This window comes from Pelecanus crispus, chromosome 2, assembly GCF_030463565.1.
Source record: "Pelecanus crispus isolate bPelCri1 chromosome 2, bPelCri1.pri, whole genome shotgun sequence".
NCBI classification, from domain to species: Eukaryota; Metazoa; Chordata; class Aves; order Pelecaniformes; family Pelecanidae; genus Pelecanus; species Pelecanus crispus.
The window spans coordinates 62,468,206-62,490,136 of NC_134644.1; the positions used below are offsets into that span (position 1 = coordinate 62,468,206).

Here is a 21,931-nt window from a genome sequence, read left to right on the forward strand (position 1 = left end):
CAAAATTAGGAATATCATGACGAAATGATGGTACAGATTCAGCCTAGAAAAATAAGCAGATTGGGATGACACCATGGAAGTTAATAGTACAGAGTAGTGCTGTTAACAACATAACAAGTATTTCAGTATAAAGATGGAGCTCGTTGGCTGGAAGTGATTGAATAGAAGAAGGATGGGAAAGTACTGAAGGTATTTAATGTATTGAGCAATCTCAGGATGACTTTGAGCCTCTATTCTGAGGTAGTCAGGAAGATGCTATATATCAAGCAAAATAACCTCAGTAGAGAAATACAAAAATGTTGATCAACTCTGAATCACAAAACATTGGTAAGACCTCCTCCAGAATACTCATTAGACCGCAAGTGCAAGTGGGAATGGAGCTACAAGGAAGAACAATAGAAAACCTATTTTCCAACAGGAGACTTGTTTTCATAAAAATACAGACTGAGAGAAGTTACGATTGCTCTGTACAAAATCATCAGATGTAAACCCCAAAGAAGAACAAAAGTTCTTTAATATATGTCAATGCTACTAAATAAAATACCAAACAAAACAGCATCTGATAACTCTCTTATGGATAAATTTTGGGGTGGAAATTAAAAGAAAGTGTATCACACTTGAAGGGATGAAGTTCTAGACCTGCCTTTCAGAAGGAGCCATAGAGCAAGAAAGTTCTAAAAATGGAGTCAGCAAGATTTTGTAAGCAGCAGTACTTAAAATGTAGGTGTCCACAATGGGAAGAAATACAACTTGGTGACTAGGAACTTACTTCCAATTCTGCGTTTCGTGGCAGCTTCTAACTTCAGAGCCTGGTTCAGGACAGAAGTGTGGTTTTGAAGTTAATTTTTTCTTTATATAATGCAGCCTTATTACTAAAAGGAAGCTGAAGAATGGAATTGCCTAGAAACATAGTCTTTTAATATAAATGTACTGCAAATAGAGCATGTATTTGAGTGTATACATTTTGTGTATATACTAAACGATAATCATAAAGTGCTAAGCTATATGATTATATATGCTTAAATAATTTTAAAAGTACAAATTTCTTAGTAAGATGTTTACTGAAATACATAGGCAAGGTACCTTCTATCTTACCAGTATTCATACCTTACCATCACTCTATGGCAAGAAAAGTATTTGAAAGATAATGGAGTTTACAGTTTGAAATTGTATTCCTCTTGATACCTCTACTGAATTCAAAATGTTTTTTTTTTTTTTTAATTTTTACATTCTGGTTACCTAAAATTTCCTGTAAACTCTATTATAATGCGTAAGGTTTGTCCAAAAAGTGGACAGATGAGCAGCAGATTATGTTATAGAAGTTTGCTAACAGATTGAATAGAAAATAAATCTTACAATTCTATCTGATAAAATAAACTGAAAGGATATTGAGGGTGGAAGGTGGACTTAAGGAAATGATCCTATAGTCTGATTTAAACTCCACTTAGCATTAAGGTATTAGTTACTCCTTATTTGTAACTACAACATATTTACAACAGGGAAAAGCAGATGAGTAAAAAAGAAATTTTGCAGATGCAGACTAGGCTAGTCCAGCCATTGTACTAGAAGTATAAAATTACCATCAAGGAGTTTGCTGAATACCTCTGTTTTTATGACTTCATATGCTCCATTAAATGATACAGATAAATATCTGGTTTTCATATTTCCCTAGATTAAGTTGTTTACCTTAGTTATATAGTCAATAATGCAGTATCTTTACTAGTTATGCTACAATAAAAGTAAGTTATACTGCACTAAAATGTGAAACTAGTTGCTATCATTACATGTGAGACTTCATATAAATATCTGGTGAAATTCATGTAGAAAATGTTTAGTTTGGTCATTGGAAAAATAGGTTTAAAGTAATGCATGTTCAAATGTAAATGAAGAAGAAAATACATCAAAAGCAGTTACGTTGAAAGGCTGGAAAAAATCCAAAACCGTATTCAGATTTAGGAACTTCAGTAGATGTTTATATCCTTGAATAAAAGTTACTTTTAAGAGATTATTTTTGAAATGTCACTGCTCTCTGCTTTCCCTGCTCTTGTATCCACCAGCTGTGGATTTATATAAATTGTAAATTGTTTGGATGTTTAGAAATGTGCTATTATATGCTCTCATTTTTCTTCTGTGGTGTTAAGAACACAACAGAAAGTCATCACCTATTAGCTGAATAGCAGTAATCAGCTCTATCTGTGCATTTAGCCTGCCACACTTACAAAACTAAATGAATTTGCTTAAACCATGTTGAAAACACAATTTATTGAACTGTGATAATTGCTTCAGGTAGTTTCACTGTATTTTACTGTGGAAAAAAAAAATTAAATGCTTTGTTTCTTGCTTTAGAAGAGCATTTCTTTAAGCACTGTTTTTAACCAAGCCAGTATTTTCTGATCTTTTTGAAAAAGAAAGAATGGGTAGCCTTGAATACTACAGGCTGATATAGGATGTAAGACATCTATATTGTGTATATTCTGAGATACTTGTGGTGGCATGCATAAAACCAAAAGTCTTTTATAAATGTGATTACACAATGTTCAAGTCTCTAATGCATATCATGATGTAGGTTATTCTTGGTAGTCGATTCATATATGCCAATGCTGTTAACTGGAACTTGAGGAGATGTGAGACTGTAAGCTTATAGGGGGTTCACCCAGATACTTTTAGTTTCAATAAATTGCTACATAGGAAAGAAAAGCTGTCCTTGGGTGTTATTTAATAGAGTATTGTTAACTGTGCAGGAATATGATGAATATGAATATGAATTTACCTTAGAGATAAGCATACTCAATTTGTAATGCATTTATGAAAATATTTTAATTTGTTTGTCTAATAGGGGGTCTCCTAATTTTTATTTTTAATGTCATAATAAAAAAGTGTAGTTCATAAATTAGATTTGGTCAACTCAACATGAAAGAAAAGCTCCTTTAGTTCTTGATCAAAAATGCAGAGCCTGTACTGAGTCTGACTGTAACAAATTTAATAAGAAAAAAAAAATATTCTTTGAAATGATATTTCAAAGCCCTCTCAAAGAAAAGAAATCAAATAGTTTCAAAGGTGAAAGTACATGGTAATTCCCATTTTTAACTATCTTTGATAGAAAAGAAACTGGCCAAACTCAAATCTTTGAAATCACATTTAGCTAATGTTTCGAACAATAAATATATCTTCTGCTATAACTTGGTTTTTGCTGTTCCAGTTGGTTTTTTTTGCATTCCTTCCACTCTCCAGCAACAGTGTAGCTGGAAAAGAAAAGCAAGTGGGTGGGAGAAAGGTCAACAACACTTGCCACAGATCCCTGTGAAGAAAAAACTTTTACAGCTTTTATACTGAAGCCTATTGTTTGTTTTAATAATGCAACATTAGTAATTTCCATCCTAGCCAGCAGGCAATCTGCCTCCACTTTATCCCATTGCTGTCAACAGAAAGATAAATAGCAACTCACTGGCGTTCGTTCTTTAACTTTGTCACTTGTGGGACTGGAGTCCTTGAGGCATGACACCACCTGCACAGCAGGAGGAGGTGTGACTTGTGATGTTCTTTTTGTTTTGACAGCTAAGTACCAGTCATATTTAGCTTAAAACACTAATTTATGATGGGTGAATGTATTCCACCTTTATTGCGCTTTTTAGCTGTTTGTAAAAGGACTACAACAGAGCCTCGATGAATCATCTTGTGTGCAGTTGTGTGTTCCGATATAAATTCTGTTAATCTGCCTAAAATAACAAGGATTAATTACCAGGCAGGGACATGATACACTGCTTGGACAGCTCACAATTTAGCTGTGTGTAAATCTTGATTCTCATTTAGGTTTTTCTTTCTGTCTTTGCATCTCGTCCTGACAGGTGTGTGCCCAATCACTGTGAACACGGTGGCAAATGCACCCAGACGTGGGACAGCTTCAAGTGCACTTGTGATGGAACTGGATACAGTGGCGCCACTTGTCATAACTGTAAGCCATCCTGCAGTTTCGAAATTGCAATGGATTAGGGAAGACACTGATATCTTTTGGTTGAGATAAAAAGTCAACATCTTCCTCTCTGGTTGTTAAAGATCCTAAAACCTTTTTTGAAAGGAGGTGTTGGCTTAATAATACTCCACCTTATATACATAGGGATGTATTTATATAGCACTGCCTTATGCTGCACCATGCAAGGCACCAAAGCAGTACAGCTGTCTTAGTTGGGTGTACTGAGCAAACATTCTCAGCAATTGCACACTAGAGTTTCAGATGGACACAGCAAATCCACCGTAAGCTGTTGGGGAGAGCTGCTGACCGCTGTTAGATGCTTGTTCAGGTTGCTAATACTGAAGTGTGTTTATATACTGATTATTGGCCATTCTAAAATCAAATTATTTACTCTGTTGTTATGAGTTTCTCAAATAAGAATAGTTCCTATGAGCTCCACATGCCCTACACTATTACAGAAAGAAGAGAAAAAGGTACAGTTGCTCTTTTTATAGGTTCTGAACAATGTCTGCAGAGTCATCAGCATGTGTCTTCTGTTCCTTCTATTGTATGCTACAAGTGGGGTTTTCATCTGCAAAGTGTATCCTAAAATATCTAGAAGATGCAGAAAACATATCCAGTCCTTACTTTTCTCCCTTTTTGCTTTAGCAAACAACATCTTAATATTGAGGAGAGAGTAAAAATGCTTCTGAACAGGTGAAAAGTTAAAATGGAAACCAGGATTTATATAGATATAAATTCATATTACTCTACTATTTACTTTAACTACAGCTGTGTAAAATTTTACAAAGATAATTGCAGAATTCTTTCATTTTTAACCAAAAAGACCCAAACCAATGAGAAAATTTTGACAATCCACAGTTGTCTGAATTTCAACAAAAACCTATTCTATTTTTAAACCTTTTATTAATGTCAGAGGGAATGTATTTTATATAATAACTATTAATACATATATATGCATTGAATGGCAAAGCTCTCCATGGTCTGGCTACAGAACTGGTAAAACTGACAGAGTTAAATGGCAAATTAATGTTTATTAGAGAGAGATATTTGATGTATCAGTGCTTGGAGGAGAAATTTTCTGGGCAGCCCTTTTTCCACCCAGAGTGAATGTGCATAGTGATGGTGTGGTTGCATCTAATCTTGAGAAAGAAAACATGGAATTTACAGTGATATAATATTTCAGTGAAACAAAGGAAAAAATTCATATGTTTCTCTGAAAGTATAGTATTTTTAGAGCTTTGGCTGATCTATTACAGCCACTTGGAAAATATGATTCCTGTGCATGTGTGTCCTGGTTTCGGCTGGGATAGAGTTAATTTTCTTCGTAGCAGCAGGCATAGTGCTGTGTTTTGGATTTAGTAGGAGAAGAATGTTGATAACACACTGATGTTTTAGTTGTTGCTAAGTACTGCTTATGCTAGTCAAGTACTTTTTCAGCTTCCCATGCTCTGCCAGGTACACAAGAAACTGGGAGGGGGCACAGCCAGAATAGTGGATCCAAACTGACCAAAGGGCTATTCCATACCATATGACGTCATGCTCAGTATATAAAGTGGGGGGGGTTGGCCAGGGAGCAGCGATCGCTGCTCGGGAACTGTCTGGGTATCGGTCGGTGGGTGGTGAGCAATTGCATTGTGCATCACTTGCTTCGTGTATCATTATTATTATTATCATTATTATACTGTTACTATTAGCATTACTATTTTACTTTATTTCAATTATTAAACTGTTCTTATCTCAACCCAGGAGTGTTTCTCACTCTTACTCCTCCGATTCTCTCCCCCATCCCATCGGGGTAGGGGGAGTGAGCGAGCGGCTGCGTGGTGCTTAGTTGCTGGCTGGGGCTAAACCACGACAATGTGATAGCCTGTTAAGATCTTTAACTGCAGAAGTGCAGGGATGGAAGCTCAGTTAAGTAAGTATATTTTATCTAGTGAGCCTCTGAAAATAAGTATTATCTGTCAGAGGAAAATGTATCATGCTGGATCCAACAGCCCATCAGAGGTGAGACTGCTGCAGCTGCATTCCCCCAGGTCCAACCAATAGTGAGGCCATAAATGTATTCCTGGTAGCCATGTGCCCACAGATCACATGTACACCACATATACATGGCTGGCCATAGAGATCATAGGCAGAGCACGCACATGAACGCAGCACCAGCGTCCTCATCCTGCTCCCCTCTCTGGCTGAGCAGGATGCACGTCCACTAGGGAGGATCGTGGACATCCATATCCATACACAGTGCATCCCTCCAGCAGCTCAGCTCAGCCACTCGGTCAGCCCAGTGGCTGGCCCTGGATCCCAGACTCCGTAGTTGCTGATGCCTGCACACTGGATGGCCCAGCAGGGTATTATTTGGGCTCCCCCTCCCACCGCTGTCTGTCAGTGCTCCTTCGTGGCTGTGCAGATGAGCTTTTAAGACATAACCTAACATAGTTTAGCTTTCTTCTTGAGTCCCAAAGAGTAGTAGCAAGGACAAATGAATGGCATCACTTCTGAAATCACATTTATTACAAAGGAAAGAAATAATAATCCAAGGAGCTGTGAACATTTCTCTTAACAGGATTTTCACCTGCCTTTTATGGATAAAACAGTGCAGTAAGGCAAGTAAAAGGCACTGCTGGACTGCAAAGGGGGATTTGGAGTGTATTGTCCTGTCTTTAGCTATGGAATGGATAAAGTGTATGGGATTACAGCTGTCCAGGTCATTTGGAGACACATTGTTCAAGAAACTTTACTTCTTAATTCAGGCAAAGTTTCTAACTTGGATGGCTAAGCTGTTGTTTTATTTCATTTTTGTGTTTAAAGAACATAATTTTAGTTTTTACCGTGTGTGTTGCTATGCTTTTAGAAGTCTTCTTTCTTACAAAGCGAGGGTGAGCAGGAAGTTACTCACTAGATAGATATCCTGTCAGAGTATTTGAAGTCTTATGCCTTTCTAGAGTATAGAATTTAATGGCACAAAAATGAGTGAAAACCAAAAATTATAGCATCAAGGTATAGACTGAGACAGCCTTAACTTCACCTTTATTGAGCAGGCAATAGCTATCAGTATTTACAGGAGCATGTTCCAGCCGTGTTCACAGTATTAGTATAGCTGCAAATAATGAGGAGATTTGTTGAAGCTTGCCGAAGGTTGTAGTTACCCTGTCCTGAGGTGCGGGGCCTCAGCTCTGCTACGATGATACTGATCCTATCTGTCCTTGCTTACTTGTGGAGTGTACGTGTGTACTCAGACATGCTCGATGTGCTGCCTTTTGCTTTCAAGTTCTGATGTTTGTGGCAGTGGCAACACAAAAGACATGCTGGGAGAGAAGGGAAGTTGGAATGATAACTGGTGTGTGGTATAAAATTAGATTAAAGCAATTTTAAACAGCATTGCGGGCTGTATGAAAGGCTGTAAAATTTAGCAGATGCCATGATTCTGCGGAGCAGGAAAGTAAATGTTTAAGCGCGGATAGCACTTGTTCAGTACCATTTTACTTAAGTGCAAGATTATTTTACAAAACAAATGGTATTATGCTCTACAGTAAAATAGGTATTTCTTTTCTCAATCTATGTTTGTGCAGTGGGTATAACAGGGCGTTTCTCAAAGGGATTGGAGTCAAGACTACGTTAGTGGGGATTGTAACTCCATAGCCGATGGTTTTAATGAGTTTGAGTTTTGCTGAACTTAAAGGAACAAGATAATTCTGTGTTACTGAAAGGTTTTTTTCAGTGAATTGATATTGCTTTGGTCAGGGAATTCAACACTTTCCTGAGCTTTTGACCTGAAACAAGGCAAGGCTTTGTATCCTTGACTGAATTTCAGATCGTGGTTTTAGGTTCCTTAGAAGTTGAAATTCAAAGACAAACACACGGGATGAACTCCTTGAAGTGAAACAGAGAAAAATGTTTGCATGAAATCCTTGTGAATCAAAATGGCTTTGTTTCACACAGGTCTGGTTATAATGTATTTATAGTATGATAGTGAAACCAACAGTTAGTCTAGAGAGATGGAGAAATATGTATTCTGGGGCTGAGACACAGTAGAAACTATAAACTGAAAATAAACAGCTACAGAAGGAAAAATTTCAAATATATAAGTCTGAACTAACAATTTTATTTCTTATTATCTCTCTAATTGTAAATCGATTACTCACATTTGCCATTTTAAGGTCATGAAATAATTTGCTTTTCAGAATAGGACATTGTTACAGGAAGGCTCTTCATCTTTCAAAGACACACCAAAATCTCCAAGATGTGTGTCCACTATCTTGTTATTTGTTAGAGGCTTAAGCTGCCATTCACAGAAGAAGATGTCTCTACTTCACAATAATTTGTTTCATCCAGCTACAGCTGGGTCCCTGGAGCTCAATGGTGAATTAAGCAAAAATACTGGAAAGTTGTATCTCTCATAGGTAAATATTTCTATGGTAAATACCCTAGAAATCTGCCAGATTTCTTTTCGTGAACAGATACTCAGTGCCCAAGGGAATGCTGTGGCCTGGCAAATATCAGACTAGAGTATGGATTTTATCATGAGACAAGACTAAAAGATAAATTAATATTTTTACTTAAAAATTATGATTTACAGTGATGAAAGAGTTACACAATTATTTTAAAACTAATTAATAGGGTTGTAATTAACAGTGTCATCTTTACTAGCTTTATTGTGTCAGCCTACCAAAGGCTGACATGCTGTGCAGAGCTCTTAGACTGATAATTTTTCCAGAGTCTATTGGTAAATGGTTCCTGGAGCCTTTGAGAACAGGAGCTCATTTTCCTTTTTACTTCTCATCTCCATCATGATCTTCAGGTAACACCATTCTGCTGCACTTTGCACAAGTTATACATCTAGTTTTACGCTCTAATGTGCTTCCTGCTGTTTACAGCTTCTTTAAAACAAGAGTGGTATAAACTTACAAATCATGTATCAGGATAAATAATGATCATTCAAGCCTCTCTGTCTCAGATTTTTGATATATAGATCAATGCATGCTTTCTCTAGAATCTGCTTGTAAGAGAAACACAATAAGGGATTTACTGACAGAGGTTACCATGACTATGATGTATCTACCTACCACCTCCTGCACAAATTTTGTTTGATTTAGGAAAAAGCCAGGAGAACCTAGTTTGATCATATTTGCCTTCTCCTAATGATTGCCAGTAGCAAAAAAATCCAATTTGCACTTAAAAGATTAATTTTAATTATATCCATTTTGGCTCATATGAGAGACAAGTTCTATTCTTCTTTAATTTCACCTTCGAACAAGCACTGTCCTTACTTTTACAGGTGTACAGCCCCCATTCCTTAAAGACTATTGGTCAGGAAAGGGTTTGCTTATAAATCTTCAGTTATTCCTTAGGAGGGAGTAACATCCAGTTCACTATCTGTTGCCTGTTAGTTCTGTAAAAGCAATGGGAGAAATACAACCTTACACACTGTTGTCACTAGAGGCATTAATTGCATTGGAATACACAGAGAATGCAACTCTATTGAGAAAGAACATACACAATTTTTATATTTTTAGATTGGCAATTTGCTGTAAGTTTTTTTCAAAATAAGTATTTGAAACAATGTAGTGATTCTTAGTTTCAATATAACAGACCTCTGAATTCTCTGGCTTTGTCTCCACATAGTTTGTTGTGAATAAATGTTACCCTAAATTTTGGAATGTGATTCAAAATGTGATTTTCAATGTGATTCAATGGAATAAAGCACTAATCTTCTCTTGAAATGATTAATACATTGAATGTCACTGGAAGTCTAAAGGGCATTGATATTTTTTCCAGGAATATTGACCTTCTCCCTAAAATGAAATATTGCTTTAATAATGAGTTGCATAGTATCTAGAAAAAAACTTTGAGTAGGACACATTTGTGTTACAGACATTGTAGAAGCCGTGATAATTTGGATTCCTGATTAGTGCCAAAATCAGTAATCAGAAAGCCAAATTTAATCTCATAGGCTGTGATTTTCAGCAAGACCTCCCTCAATTAGTTTATACTAACTGATTTTCCTGCATTGCCATAAATGAGGAAACACCTGAATCACTGGACTTTCCACATTTAGAGTCTAGATAAGAAAGGATGGCATGGTGATGATATTTTCCTGTCAGCAATTTCAGAAATAATTCCATAGTGAGAAAGCAAATATATAATTTGGCAAAAATATGCTCTGAACTTTACTTCAGGAAAAAAAGAAAAGAAATTGTACAGAAGGTGTAGTCATTCCAAACAAGCAAAGTATGGTTTTCCACTTACTGGAAACTGGGGGAGTTCTGAGAACAATGCAGTTATTCTTTGTGATTTCAAACAGATTTCTTAGAAAAGACAAAGACCTTGCAGTTTCACAAGCATATTAATGCATTATTTGTTCAGGAAAACGAGCTGTCTTAACAAGTCATGGACTATGTGTATGGAAGCTTTTTCCTTTGTTACAGTTTAACAGAGGGAGGGTGAAAGTGTGAGTAAAGAATAGAAAACCACTTTCACAAAAAATGTGTCTGCTGTGATTGAAAATAAACAATGTTGCAGGCTGTCTTACTTGTTCAACATAATCTGAGTGAAATAAACCAGACTGTCCACTAATACTAAGGTTGTTTAGGTTCTCATGAATCAGGTTGTATAACTATGGACACATAAATGTGCTAATTATTCTCAAGAGAATGTACAGGCAGCCAGAGTGCCTCCAGGCGGCAGCAGAATAATCATCATCACTAGATAATTTGAATGTGGACTATCCTTACTGACAAAACACAGGAAAAACCCCTCAAAAGTTTCTACCTTCTGACAGGATGAAAGTGGTGTGTATCGTGCTGCGTGCTATTGAAAGGCATTTAAAGGACAACGCAACCATCAGGCACAGTCAACATGGGTTCACAAAGGGAAAGTCCTGTCTAAGTGATATCCTTATACAGTAACGTCACCCACCTAGAGGATAATGGGAACGCAGTGGATGTAGTTTTTCTGGATTTTAGTAAGGGTTTTGATACTGTTCCTCACAGCAGCTTTCTGGACAAGTTGTCCAGCTGTGAGATGAGCAGGTAGACAGTATGCTGGATGAAGAACTACCTGAACAGATGGCTGCCCTGGCAGCCAAGAGGGCAAACCGCATCCTGGTATGCATCAAACACAGCATAACCAGACGGTCAAAAGAGCTGATAATCATCCCACTGTATTCAGCGTTGGTGTAGTCTCACCTTGAGTATTGTGTGCAGTTCTGGGCCCCACCATTTCAAAAGGATGTTAAGGTGCTTGAATGCATCCAGAGTGCAACAAAGCTGGGGAAGGGGCTGGAAGGCATGTCCTATGAGGAGGGGCCAAGGACTCCGGTTTGTCTAGGTTGGAGAGAAGGATGCTTAAAGGTGACTTCTCTGCTCTCTACAGCTTCCTGAGGAGGGGAAGTGGAGAGGGAGGTGCTAATCTCTTCTCCCTGCTACCCAGTGACAGGATGCGCAAGAATGGCTCACAGCTGCATCCATTAGGGGAGGTTCAGACTTCACATGAGGAAACATTTCTTCACGGATAAGGTGGTCAAACCCTGGAAGAGGCTTCCTGGAGAGCGTTTAAGAGGCATTTGGCCAATGCCCTTAATGCCATGCTTGAACTTTTGGTCAGCCCTGAAATGGTCAGGCAGATGGACTAGACGGTCATTGTAGGTCCCCTTCCAACTCAACTATCCTATCCTATCCTATCCTATCCTATCCTATCCTATCCTATCCTATCCTATCCTATCCTACTCTATTCTTCTTCCTACTTCCTTCTTTCCCCACCAGTACATGCTAAGGGAAATCTCTAATGACATCTCTTGCCAACACTGCGCTAACAGAAGGGACTGAATGGGCAGTCATGTCCCATCCTAGGCATTTGCTGTCACATTGTGGGAGGGAGGCATGTACCTTCTGATGGGGGTGAGAGCTGTGGATCATTTTGAGATCATTTGACCATCTGAACACATTTGCAAAAAGCAAGTGTGAAGTGTGGTTTTTGAACATCTTCTGTGTTCGTGCAGTTTAGCTGGGTTTCCACGGGATGGCAAAACCCCACATCTCTGACAGTAACGAGGCTCAAAAGGTCAGGCCCTCAGTCTGAAGCAGGACGTGCCTCTCAACTAAATGGTTGCAAATCTTTTTGAGGTGAGCAATACCTGTTCATTTCCCCGTGGATCTTTTGTTTCTCTTGTACTCAATTTTAGAAATGCCTGAACTATTTCCCTTGGAAAAACGTACTAAAACACCAGAGCGTGAGAGCAGCAGTACCCCCTCAGAGCGAAGGTCCATCTGGCCCAATACCCTTGTCTCCCAAGTGGCCACCCACCAATGTCTAAAGGAGGGAGGCCATAGGAGCAGTGCAAGCCTACTTCTGCCAGCGTCCTGGGGGTGCTCACAGGCCTCAATGGCTGGGAGCGGCCTCTCCCCTGGGACCCCCACCCCCACCACCTCCTGCCAAGGGCCCCGGGGACGTGTCTCAGCTCAGCCCGGGGCCTTCAGTCCCTGCCCGAGCCACGTTGTAGGTGTGCCCGTCTCTGCCCCTGTCTGCTGGCTGGGCCTGGGACCGGCACTGCAGAGAGCTGCTCTCCTGGGGGCAGCCCTCGGGCCTAGGTCACGGCTTGTCAGGCAGAGCTCTAGGCATGACATAGCACAACTCTTCTCTTCTGCTCTCTTCTGTTCCCTGCACTCACCGTGAGTCAAGTAATGATAAGACTGTTGTTTGCCTGAAACACCGGGGGTTTTTCAGCTCCAAAACCACTCTCAAGGACACAAGTCACAAAGGTTACAAGTGGGAAGAGGATTTTATTTTTGTAAATCCGTTTCAGAGCTGATGCTCACAAGCATCAACACAATGTGCATGTGTAGCCAGGAGCAGGCTGATGCGGTCTTCAGTTTAGCTTGAAAAAAGATCCCTTGCAGTCTGGCAAAGGAAAGCCACAGAGCCGCAGAAAGCAGCGGCAGGAATACAGGCCAAGCTATGCTTGTTTTCTGATGAGTGAGAACTTGAAGAATGAGCATTTGGACCCAACACAAACAAAAGCAGTAGAAGAAGAGGAAGAGGTGTGTGGAACCGTCGGGTGTTTTCACAAGTATGACACACATTGATGATAATCACGCTTCTTGTCTTCCAAAAGTTGCTCCATCGCTGTGCTTCTTGGCCAGTGACGCACGAAAAGCGCTCTCATGCCTGCTCTGTGCTTGTATTGCATGCAGGGAGAGCCGAAAATTGGCAGCTGCGGGTGGTGCAGCAAGCCTGGAGCCCTTGCAAGGCCAGGCTGCTTTGCACGAGCAAGAAGCAACCCCTGGGCAAATGGAGGCAAGGGAAGAGCAGAGCTTGCTCCCGCTCCAAACTTGCAATGGGCAAGAGAGCCAGAGCGAGCCAGGGCACGAGTGGTGCCTTGGTGGTGCAAGAGCAGCAGGCAGGAACGGAGCCCAAAAGGGCCCAGAGGAGTCCTGACAAGGGGCTGTGCTCAGTGCTACAGAGGACAAGAGGCAACCCGGGGGGCCACCCTGGGGGCCCACCCGGGGAGTCTAGAAAGCTTCCTCCCCCCGGATGCGGGGCACGAGGGCCACCTTCGTGGAGCACGAGCAGCAGGCACCTAGCCAAAATGGCCCAAAGGAGCCCTGGCAAGGGGCCGTGCGTGCTCAGTGCTGCAGAGGCAGGCAAAAACCCCCGGGGACGCTTGCTAGCCCACCGTGGGGGGAAAAAAGCCTTCCTCCCCCCAGCTGCAGGGCACGAGAGGCCATCTTCGTGGTGCATGAGCAGCAGGCAGTAACCTAGCCAAAAGGGACGAGAGGAGCCCTGGCAAGTGGTCATGCTCAATGCTGCAGAGGAAGGCAAAAAACCCCCGGGGACCAGGGCCAATCTGCCCCGGGGGAAAATTCCTTCCTGACCCCAGTGCTGGCGATCGGCTATTCCCTGAGCATGCGAGCAAGACCTGCCTCCTCGTCCCACAGGCTGGTCACGCCTCCCGGGAGATGCCCAGGCCCTACTCTCCCTCCACCTAGAGCCATCTCAGGGGCTTCCGAGAGTGGCAAAAGGCCCCCGACAAGGGCCTGATGGTCCTTGGGGGCCGGAATCCTTCCCACGCCTGGCAGGGCACCGGTGGGTGCTCCAAAGCACTGGGACTCCTGACAGCATCTGTGCTTCCCATTTCTTACGTCTGCTGCCCCTGGCTCTGCAGGGGATGGGGGTGGCGAGCTCTGCAGCGCTCCTCAAGAAGGCATTCCCTTGCTCTGGCCACTGCTATCCAGCTGGAAAGGATTTCTGTCCCTCAGATGAGCTTTGGAGGTGGTTCTGCCAGGAGCTGGCCTTGCAGCAGAGAACCTCCAGCAGCCTCGTCCAGCTTCCGGTCTTCCTCCCGCAGGCCCCTCCATGTAATTCCACTGGCTCCTCGAGGACTTGCTCTTGGATGTCTTCAGGCCTGTCCGCGGGCCATCTCTGGCAGCGGGGCACGGGAGACGCTGCCTTTTATCCTGCCCCGGGGCATTGTGACTGCTGCGTTGCCGGGTGGTGGCACTGTGACATGGGGGTGACGGGGCCCCCATGCGCAGCCCCGCCCACCGCCCCTCCGCCCAGCATCCTTTGGAGGAAGGCCTTTGGGGTGCTGGCCCCGAGGCAGTCCCCGTGCCCGGGAGGCCCAGGGGTCCGTCCCTGCCCTTGGTGGCCGTGCACTGGGCACAGCTGCTGGGCGTCCCTGTAAAGTCATCTGTACGTTCAGACTATGTAAAAAGGGCATTTATATGATAACACATTCATTCGTTTGTGGTGATGCCTGAGAAGAAAGAACAGGGTTTGCTTCCGTCTGCAGGAACTTTGCAGAGACAAAGTTGGGCCACACGTTTTCAAAAGGATGTTAAGGTGCTTGAATGCATCCAGAGGAGTGCAACAAAGCTGGGGAAGGGGCTGGAAGGCATGTCCTATGAGGAGCAGTTAAGACACTGGTTTTGTCTAGTTTGGAGAGAAGGAGGCTGAGGGGTGACCTCACTGCTCTCTACAGATTCCTGAGGAGGGTATGGTGGAGAGGGAGGTGCTGATCTCTTCTGCCTGCTACCCAGTGACAGGATGCATGGGAATTGCTCAAAGCTGTGTCCGTCAGGGGAGGTGTGGACTTGACATGAGGAAACATTTCTTTACCAAGACGGTGGTCAAACCCTGGAAGAGGCTTCCTGGAGAGGTGGTTGATGCCCTATCCCTGTCAGTCTTTAAGAGGCATTTGGACAATGCCCTTAACAACATGCTTGAACTGTGGTCAGCCCTGAAATGGTCAGGCAGTTGGACTAGATGGTCATTGTAGGTCCCTTCCAACCAAACTGTTCTGTTCTATTTTAAAAATAAGGTAACAAACAGGGAGTAATTCCCCCCTGCCTATAACTTGCAGCGCAGCATAATTGACCTTGCTATACCTAGCAAAACCTCTGTTTAAGGAAACTTAAACATATTAAATTATTTTTCCTCAGTATATCACACTTTTTGATGATTAATTCTCAGGTCGATGTGGAGAAGGGCTAATAACTTGATGGTCAGTACTATCCGTCTACAAACACTAGAAATGCTCAGAAAGAGACTTGGGTTTATGTCATTAAGGATTTTATGTTGATAGAAACTGGGTTTGCGTTGCACGCACAGTATGCAACCTTAAACATCAAAACCAGAATAGACTTTCCAGGACTGTACATAAAACCTAACTCTATGTTGATACAGCTCTGCCTTAAGAAAGAAGAATGAAACAAAAACGTATCCAACGTTTATAAATTTTTTTCAGGTACAATGATGACAAAAATCATAGTGTGCCATTTGATGTTTGGCACTCACTTTACAGATTCATCTGCCAGTAACAAAGAATATATGTTATGTCAAGCACAAATATTTCTAAGATGTTATAAGCTTACACAGAATGTCCTTGTAAATGGGATTATAAATATTTTCTAAGTTAGGCTTTGAGAAATTCCCCACTTAAGAATTTCTCCCCATAAATGGTAACAAAAAAACCCCCTTTACTCTTAAGCATCTTTCATCCTTGGATCTTTGTGCACAACTTTTTCAGAGCAAATTAGATCTGTTGGTCTAGCTATTATATAAGACCACAGAGTGGATCTTCAGGTATGGGCACAGACCACACGATCTTGTCACTAAGCCCTAGGAAGATCACATTGCCACTGGCAACGTGAGCAACACCTCAGTTGTGTCTCAGATGATCTTCCATGTCAGTGCAATTTCTGACTTCACTGCTATTGTCATCTCAACAGTTTATTTAAAACCAACCATACTAGCAGTGGTCTTTGCATGTGAGACCAGGCATGCCTCCTGTTTAGAGTATATACTGAAACCCCTAACACATTTTGCATAGCTAACTAAACTCCTGCGATGAGGAATGGGTTTTGTCCTCTACCAGGCAAGACTCTATTTGAGCCAGTAACTTGGATAAGAAAATAAAGACTCTGCAACCAACCACAAAACCTAGCATTCAGCTCTGCTCTCATTATTTGTTGAGAGCTCTCATTAACTTCTGTGGCAGTTTTATTACAGCCAGGCTAATAACATTTAGTCCTGTCAGCACTGAGCCTTGTTAGCTTTATAAGGAAAAGCAGATCTTTATTAAAAATGCCAATTAAAATCTATTTTGAATCAGTAAATTAAAACCTGTTGCTTCCCTTTTCTTTCTTTAGTTCTCTGTTCTTGTTACTTGGATGTTGGTAAGATAATGAGTGAACCTTATAAATTTGCATTTATGTGCAGAGAATAAAGCCTCTGTCAGAGAGTGACGCAAAGGGTGCACAGATATGATACCTTAGAAAATGCTTTCTAACTAGATAAGTCTATGTCTCTGATTTGTGCATCTCTGTTCATAACTGTTATTGTTCTGTTGATTGCTTTCAGCCTCAAAGAGTTCCTTAGGAGGTTTTAAAAATCATGCAGTGTAAGTTTCTTTTTTCCAGTGAAATGGTATTATCTTTTTAAACAAATTTCTGATGTTAAATTCAAGTTTTGATTTCTTGTGTAAAATATGTAGTAAAATATTTAGGCAAGATTTATCATTTCTGTCATACCAGGCTGTCAGACAAATTATGGGGACTTTTAATGTGATCAGATAATGGCGGTGATTTAATAAAACTGAAGGGGAAAATTCCCAGTATGACAGGGTTATGCACCCAGTACTAATAATGAAAGGACACTTTTAATTTTTGAAATTTAGTTCTCAATTGTTAAAAGATGGGGGGGAAGACACAAGATACTAATTTTTTTTGAATAGGTAATAAATTCACCGTACTTACAACTTTGATAATTTGAGCTAAGTTGATGGGCACATCATATCTGAGTGGGTTTAGTACTGTGTTCCCAGCCTTTTCAACCCTTAAGTCCAAAACAGATTCTTTTTTTAGCATTTAAATATTGCATTGTCCTTGTGTATGCGAGGGTTTACCAAATCCTTTCTACATAATCTTTCTGAGCTTAAGCATATAAGCATATTTCTTACATGATTTTCTCCATTGTGAAGCTATGGAAGAACCATAAATACTTTCGTGCTCAGAAATTGTATTACATAAGACATTCTTGTGAAAGAATATGCTGTTCAAAAGACAGGAAGAATGCCGCTTTTTAATACACTTCAAGTGGAAGATACAGCCTAGTCAGAAATGTCCTATATTTTGAGAAGGCTTGGCACAAAACTGTCTCCCCTTCAGTTGTCCTGCAGGGATTTGTGTGCAGGGCTGTGACAAACTGTCACCTTGACATTTCTGAGTGTTTGCCAGTGAAACGCGATGTTTTAGTCAGCAGCATCTTGCATTAACAAATCTTGGATTCCAGAATTGGGCCTTCTGCAGAAAGCAGCATCATGATAGATGCTGCAGAAGGGGACCCATGCACATACAAGCATCTGATTTTAGTGAGATCAAGTGCAGGTTCAGCAGCCCATATGACTGAATGATTCACACAAGACTGCCAGATCTTGCACTGAATTCCCAGTAACAAATTGAGAATTTCCATAAGTAAACTGGGCAACATACGAACATACTTGGCTGAGTCGCTCTAGTGGAAAGCTGGCATTTTAAGGTATGCAGGTGGTCTTTGCAATGCCCGTTAACCTTATTGGTGGAAGGCAGATTGTTTGAATTATATGAAAGGAGGAATGAGACATAATCCAGACACGCCCAGTAAATACTGGAAATCCAAGCTGCTGAGTTTTGAAAACATGAAAGAGCTTTCAGTAGGGCAAAATTTGAGTTGCTCCCATTCCTCCCATCCTCATGTGTTTGAGGTGATTTGCCTCATTTGGGCTGATGGAGGACAGCTGCTGTGGGATGTGCTAATGGGGATGAGGAGTTCTGTAAGGAGGTGATCTGTGAAGTTACTCTGACGAAGGTAAGTTTGGGGAAACAGTAAGAGTGGGTTTGGCAGAGCTGCTGGGTTTGAGGAGGCTGTAGCTGGGGAATATACGTATGAACCTAATGCTGGGGGCAGGAGGGAGTGGTGAGCAAAGGGTGATCAGCTCTCTTAGCATTGTTATTACACAGTAAGTGTTGTACTAGATGCTGTAAGAAAAGGGAGTACAGTTCCTCACCCTTCCTCATCATTCTCTTGTGAGCTGATGTTTGGGTGTCCCTGATAAACGCTGTGGGCTTTGGAATTGTTCCTTGAGGACCCCTGCTTTAAGATTGTATTTGTGACCTGAGTTAAGTAAAGTAGGTCCCGGGAGGTGAATAATACTGTGTTCAAGCTTGGCAGTGTGGATGTGTGTCTGAGCAATGCTGATCTTGGACTAACAGGGGGGGAAAAAAGTGAGCTAGAATTTCTGAAATCTTTAGAAAGAGGCTTTTGTCTCTTCTGCTTTGAGAAAGCACTTTTAACAACTGATTTTTCTGAGCTGGTAATGTTGGTATCACTTCATTCTTCTTCTCCTTTCCCACACTCTGTATCTGAACTAATCAAATGTTCAAATTTGATACATGCTCTGCAAAACCTAATTTCTGGGATGTTTGTCTGTCCTTTGCTGTTGAGAATAGATTCTCAAAGCCTGTTTATAAAGAAACTACTTTTGTTTACAGAATTTTGTTAAAAGGATCATGTAATCAATACGCTAGCTTCCTAAAGAGGCTAATCTCTTTTCCAGTAATGCTTTTCAAAGGAAATGTCATCATAATTTATAGTAGTCTTTGTGGATTAATCTTCTATTTTTTATTACATGTTTTCAAAGGATTTAACATAATGCATTTCTTTCCTAAGGTTGCAGACTATTATTAAATTATCTCTTTTTTTACTAAAATGTAATTTTAAAATGAGGGTGAAGTTGTTTGGTTTAGTCTGAGATCTTCATGTAATTTTTCATGTGAAACATAAGCCCCAAATTACTGCATTTTTGAGCTGTTCTTGCAAAACTGGGAAAAGAAAAGGTTTTTACTCTGTTAATAGTTTTTTTTCTTTAATTTGGGGGTGCTGCAGTTTTTTGCTTTTCTACTCCAATATTTATTTTTTAAAAAAATCAGCTTGTTCTTAGTTTCAGTGCCATGAGCTCTAGTTACCTCTGCTGCTACTAATTTATTGTCTGCTGAGCTGAGAACTGCTCTGCACCAGGTGTTTATGAAATGCAGAATGTGTAATAAATTGGAAGCAACTTGTGTTTTTATTGTAAGTAAATGGATGGAATCTTTCAGGACTGAAAGGGCTGCAGTTCCAAAATGAGCAATAGCATCAGTACTATTTGGTGAAGGTTAGGTGGAGAAAATGAGCATTAGGCTGCAAAGCAGAATATGAATAGTCAACCAGTAGTAATTATGTTGAAATTAAAAAATCAGCTGGAAATTGCTCTGTCAGATGAGGTGTGAGAGAGAGCGTAAGGGCTGAAATGGGGCTTCAGGTTTTAGCTGTTTGTACAGTTGGGCTGCTTATATGTAGCTCTAAATTAGAATCAAGCACTGTGAGTTTGTAAGCTAAATTTCTCCTTAGTGAGGGAAATATGTTTGGGGTTCAGTGCAATAACAGTATGAAGTCAGGATCTAACTCGGAGCATTTGAAGTCTCTTAATTCAAGGACCTAGTTAACACGTTTAAAACTGACCAAGCAACATGCCTGAATTGCAGCCTGTGTTTGGGAAAGCTTAGGAATTAGATGAGTTATGGTTTTTGCAGGTAACTGTAACCTGTGCTCTATTGTTATTCAGAATGCACAACCAAATATTGTTTCCAGGGGACAGTTAAAAGAGAATGTGTAATTAAGAATAGATAACTTTAAAACAACTCATGTATGCTGTGAAATCAAAGTCAGACTTAATCATAGCCTGAAAAGGACTCTGCATGTAAAGACTTCAAAATTAATTAGCTTTTCTTAAACTTTTCCATTAAGACAATCTAGCATATTGCTTACTTCACTGGTAAAACACTTTAACTGCAAAAAAGCATTAAGGTACTGATATTAAAATTCCATTGACAGCCATTAGAAAGAAAAAAAACATGTTTTGAAGTCACTCTGTAATTCTGGCTTTCTCAGACATGTGAGGGAATGAAGTTAATGCAAAGATCAGCTGTAAACATGCACAGTAGTCAAAGGAATGAGAACTTCTTCAGATATATATGCAGACATTTTTATCTCTCCCCATGTAATTTTTTTAAAAAGATTTAAAAAAAAAATCAAAATGGGGAACATACTGTTTTTTAATTATGTTTGCCATTAAAAGGGCAGTATGTACCAACAGGTAACCAGACATTATCTAGGGTTTGTAGCATTCTTATGTACATTACCTAGTATAGAACAGTGTGAAAGATCCTACATTTGGAATGAATCTTCCTGTATGTGGAAGGTGGTATGATCAATCTGATAGGACTGTGGATTGAGAATCAGCATACTTAGTTTCAGTCTTTTGTGTTAGCATTTCCCAGTGATGTAATTTTGGGGCAAGTTACTTCTCTTTCTCACTTGTGTGGGTTTTTCTTAGTTCTGTGTTTTTTCCTCATTTGTACAATGGGAATAACGATGCCCTTTGTAAGTGCTTTGAGACTTATGAAAAACATTACAAGCAGAAGAGCTATTTGAAAAAATGAGAAGAAAGCTTACCCCCCCCCCCCCCGCCCCAGTCTCTCTTCATTCTAGAATTTTAATGAGAACGGTCGATCAATGTAAAGTCAGACCCTCATTTATCGTCTGCCACACTGGAAACATGCTAAATGTTGGTGAACTAATGTTTTAATTTAAATACTTATTTTGAAAAAGCAAACTATTCAAGAAAATTATGAAACTGTTCCTTGGTTTCCTGTAACACTCCAGTTTTTCCTGGAAGGGAGGATGATCTTTCAAAAACTGCTAACCACCTCCAGTTACTGCCTCTTAATAGTGTTGGTTTTTTTGATCTAGTTGTATGAATGTGTAAGATGCTCCCACTGCAAGTAGAAGTACAATGGGAAAAGCAGACTCAGAAGACCTTTGTGCTTCTCATTGTGCGTATGACTAGAGAAGAGGGGTATAATAAGGACTTTGCCTGCCCTAGATAATTTGCTGAAGAAAGCAGAGGCTTTGCAGTCAACTCTGTGTCGTATCCTAGGTATAAGACTGGTGGCCAGTTACCCCAAAGTGTCTGAGAAATTTTTTTTTGTAGTTTTATTATGGTGGTTTTTTGAGTTTTACTCTCTTTCACAATATGCTGTATTTTAAATGGGAGACAAAGCAGAGCAAATTGTAGGACCAAAATCCATTAACAGAAGTGTTTGATATCAGTCGTAACTATGTCTTTAAAATTTTACCTTAGATTAGACGGCTAATATTTATCTTGGCTAAACAAGTCTTTTAGCAGAAGTAATGACAGGCTACTGGAACTCCTTAAATATCTTACTGAAGCCTGGGGAATCTTCTAGGTATGTTTACTTCTAGCTAACTTTACAAAAACATGGAAGATGCTAGTGTTTCATAAATACAGTTTGTGGTGATATTAGTAGAAGTACTTAAATGTGTTGATGTAGTTTGTAGTTCTTCATTTTCTCACTAGAAGTCTTA

The 21,931-nt window shown here is 40.4% G+C and overlaps 1 protein-coding gene across 1 annotated transcript in view; it reads left to right on the plus strand.

Moving 5' to 3' along the window:
* CNTNAP2 (contactin associated protein 2) overlaps positions 1-21,931 on the plus strand; it is a 1,215,771-nt gene that overhangs the window by 801,736 nt on the left and 392,104 nt on the right. Inside the window, exon 11 of the mRNA XM_075728323.1 lies at positions 3,846-3,952. Within this exon, the coding sequence (XP_075584438.1) occupies positions 3,846-3,952 (107 nt within the window). The remainder of the gene's footprint in view (positions 1-3,845; positions 3,953-21,931) is intronic.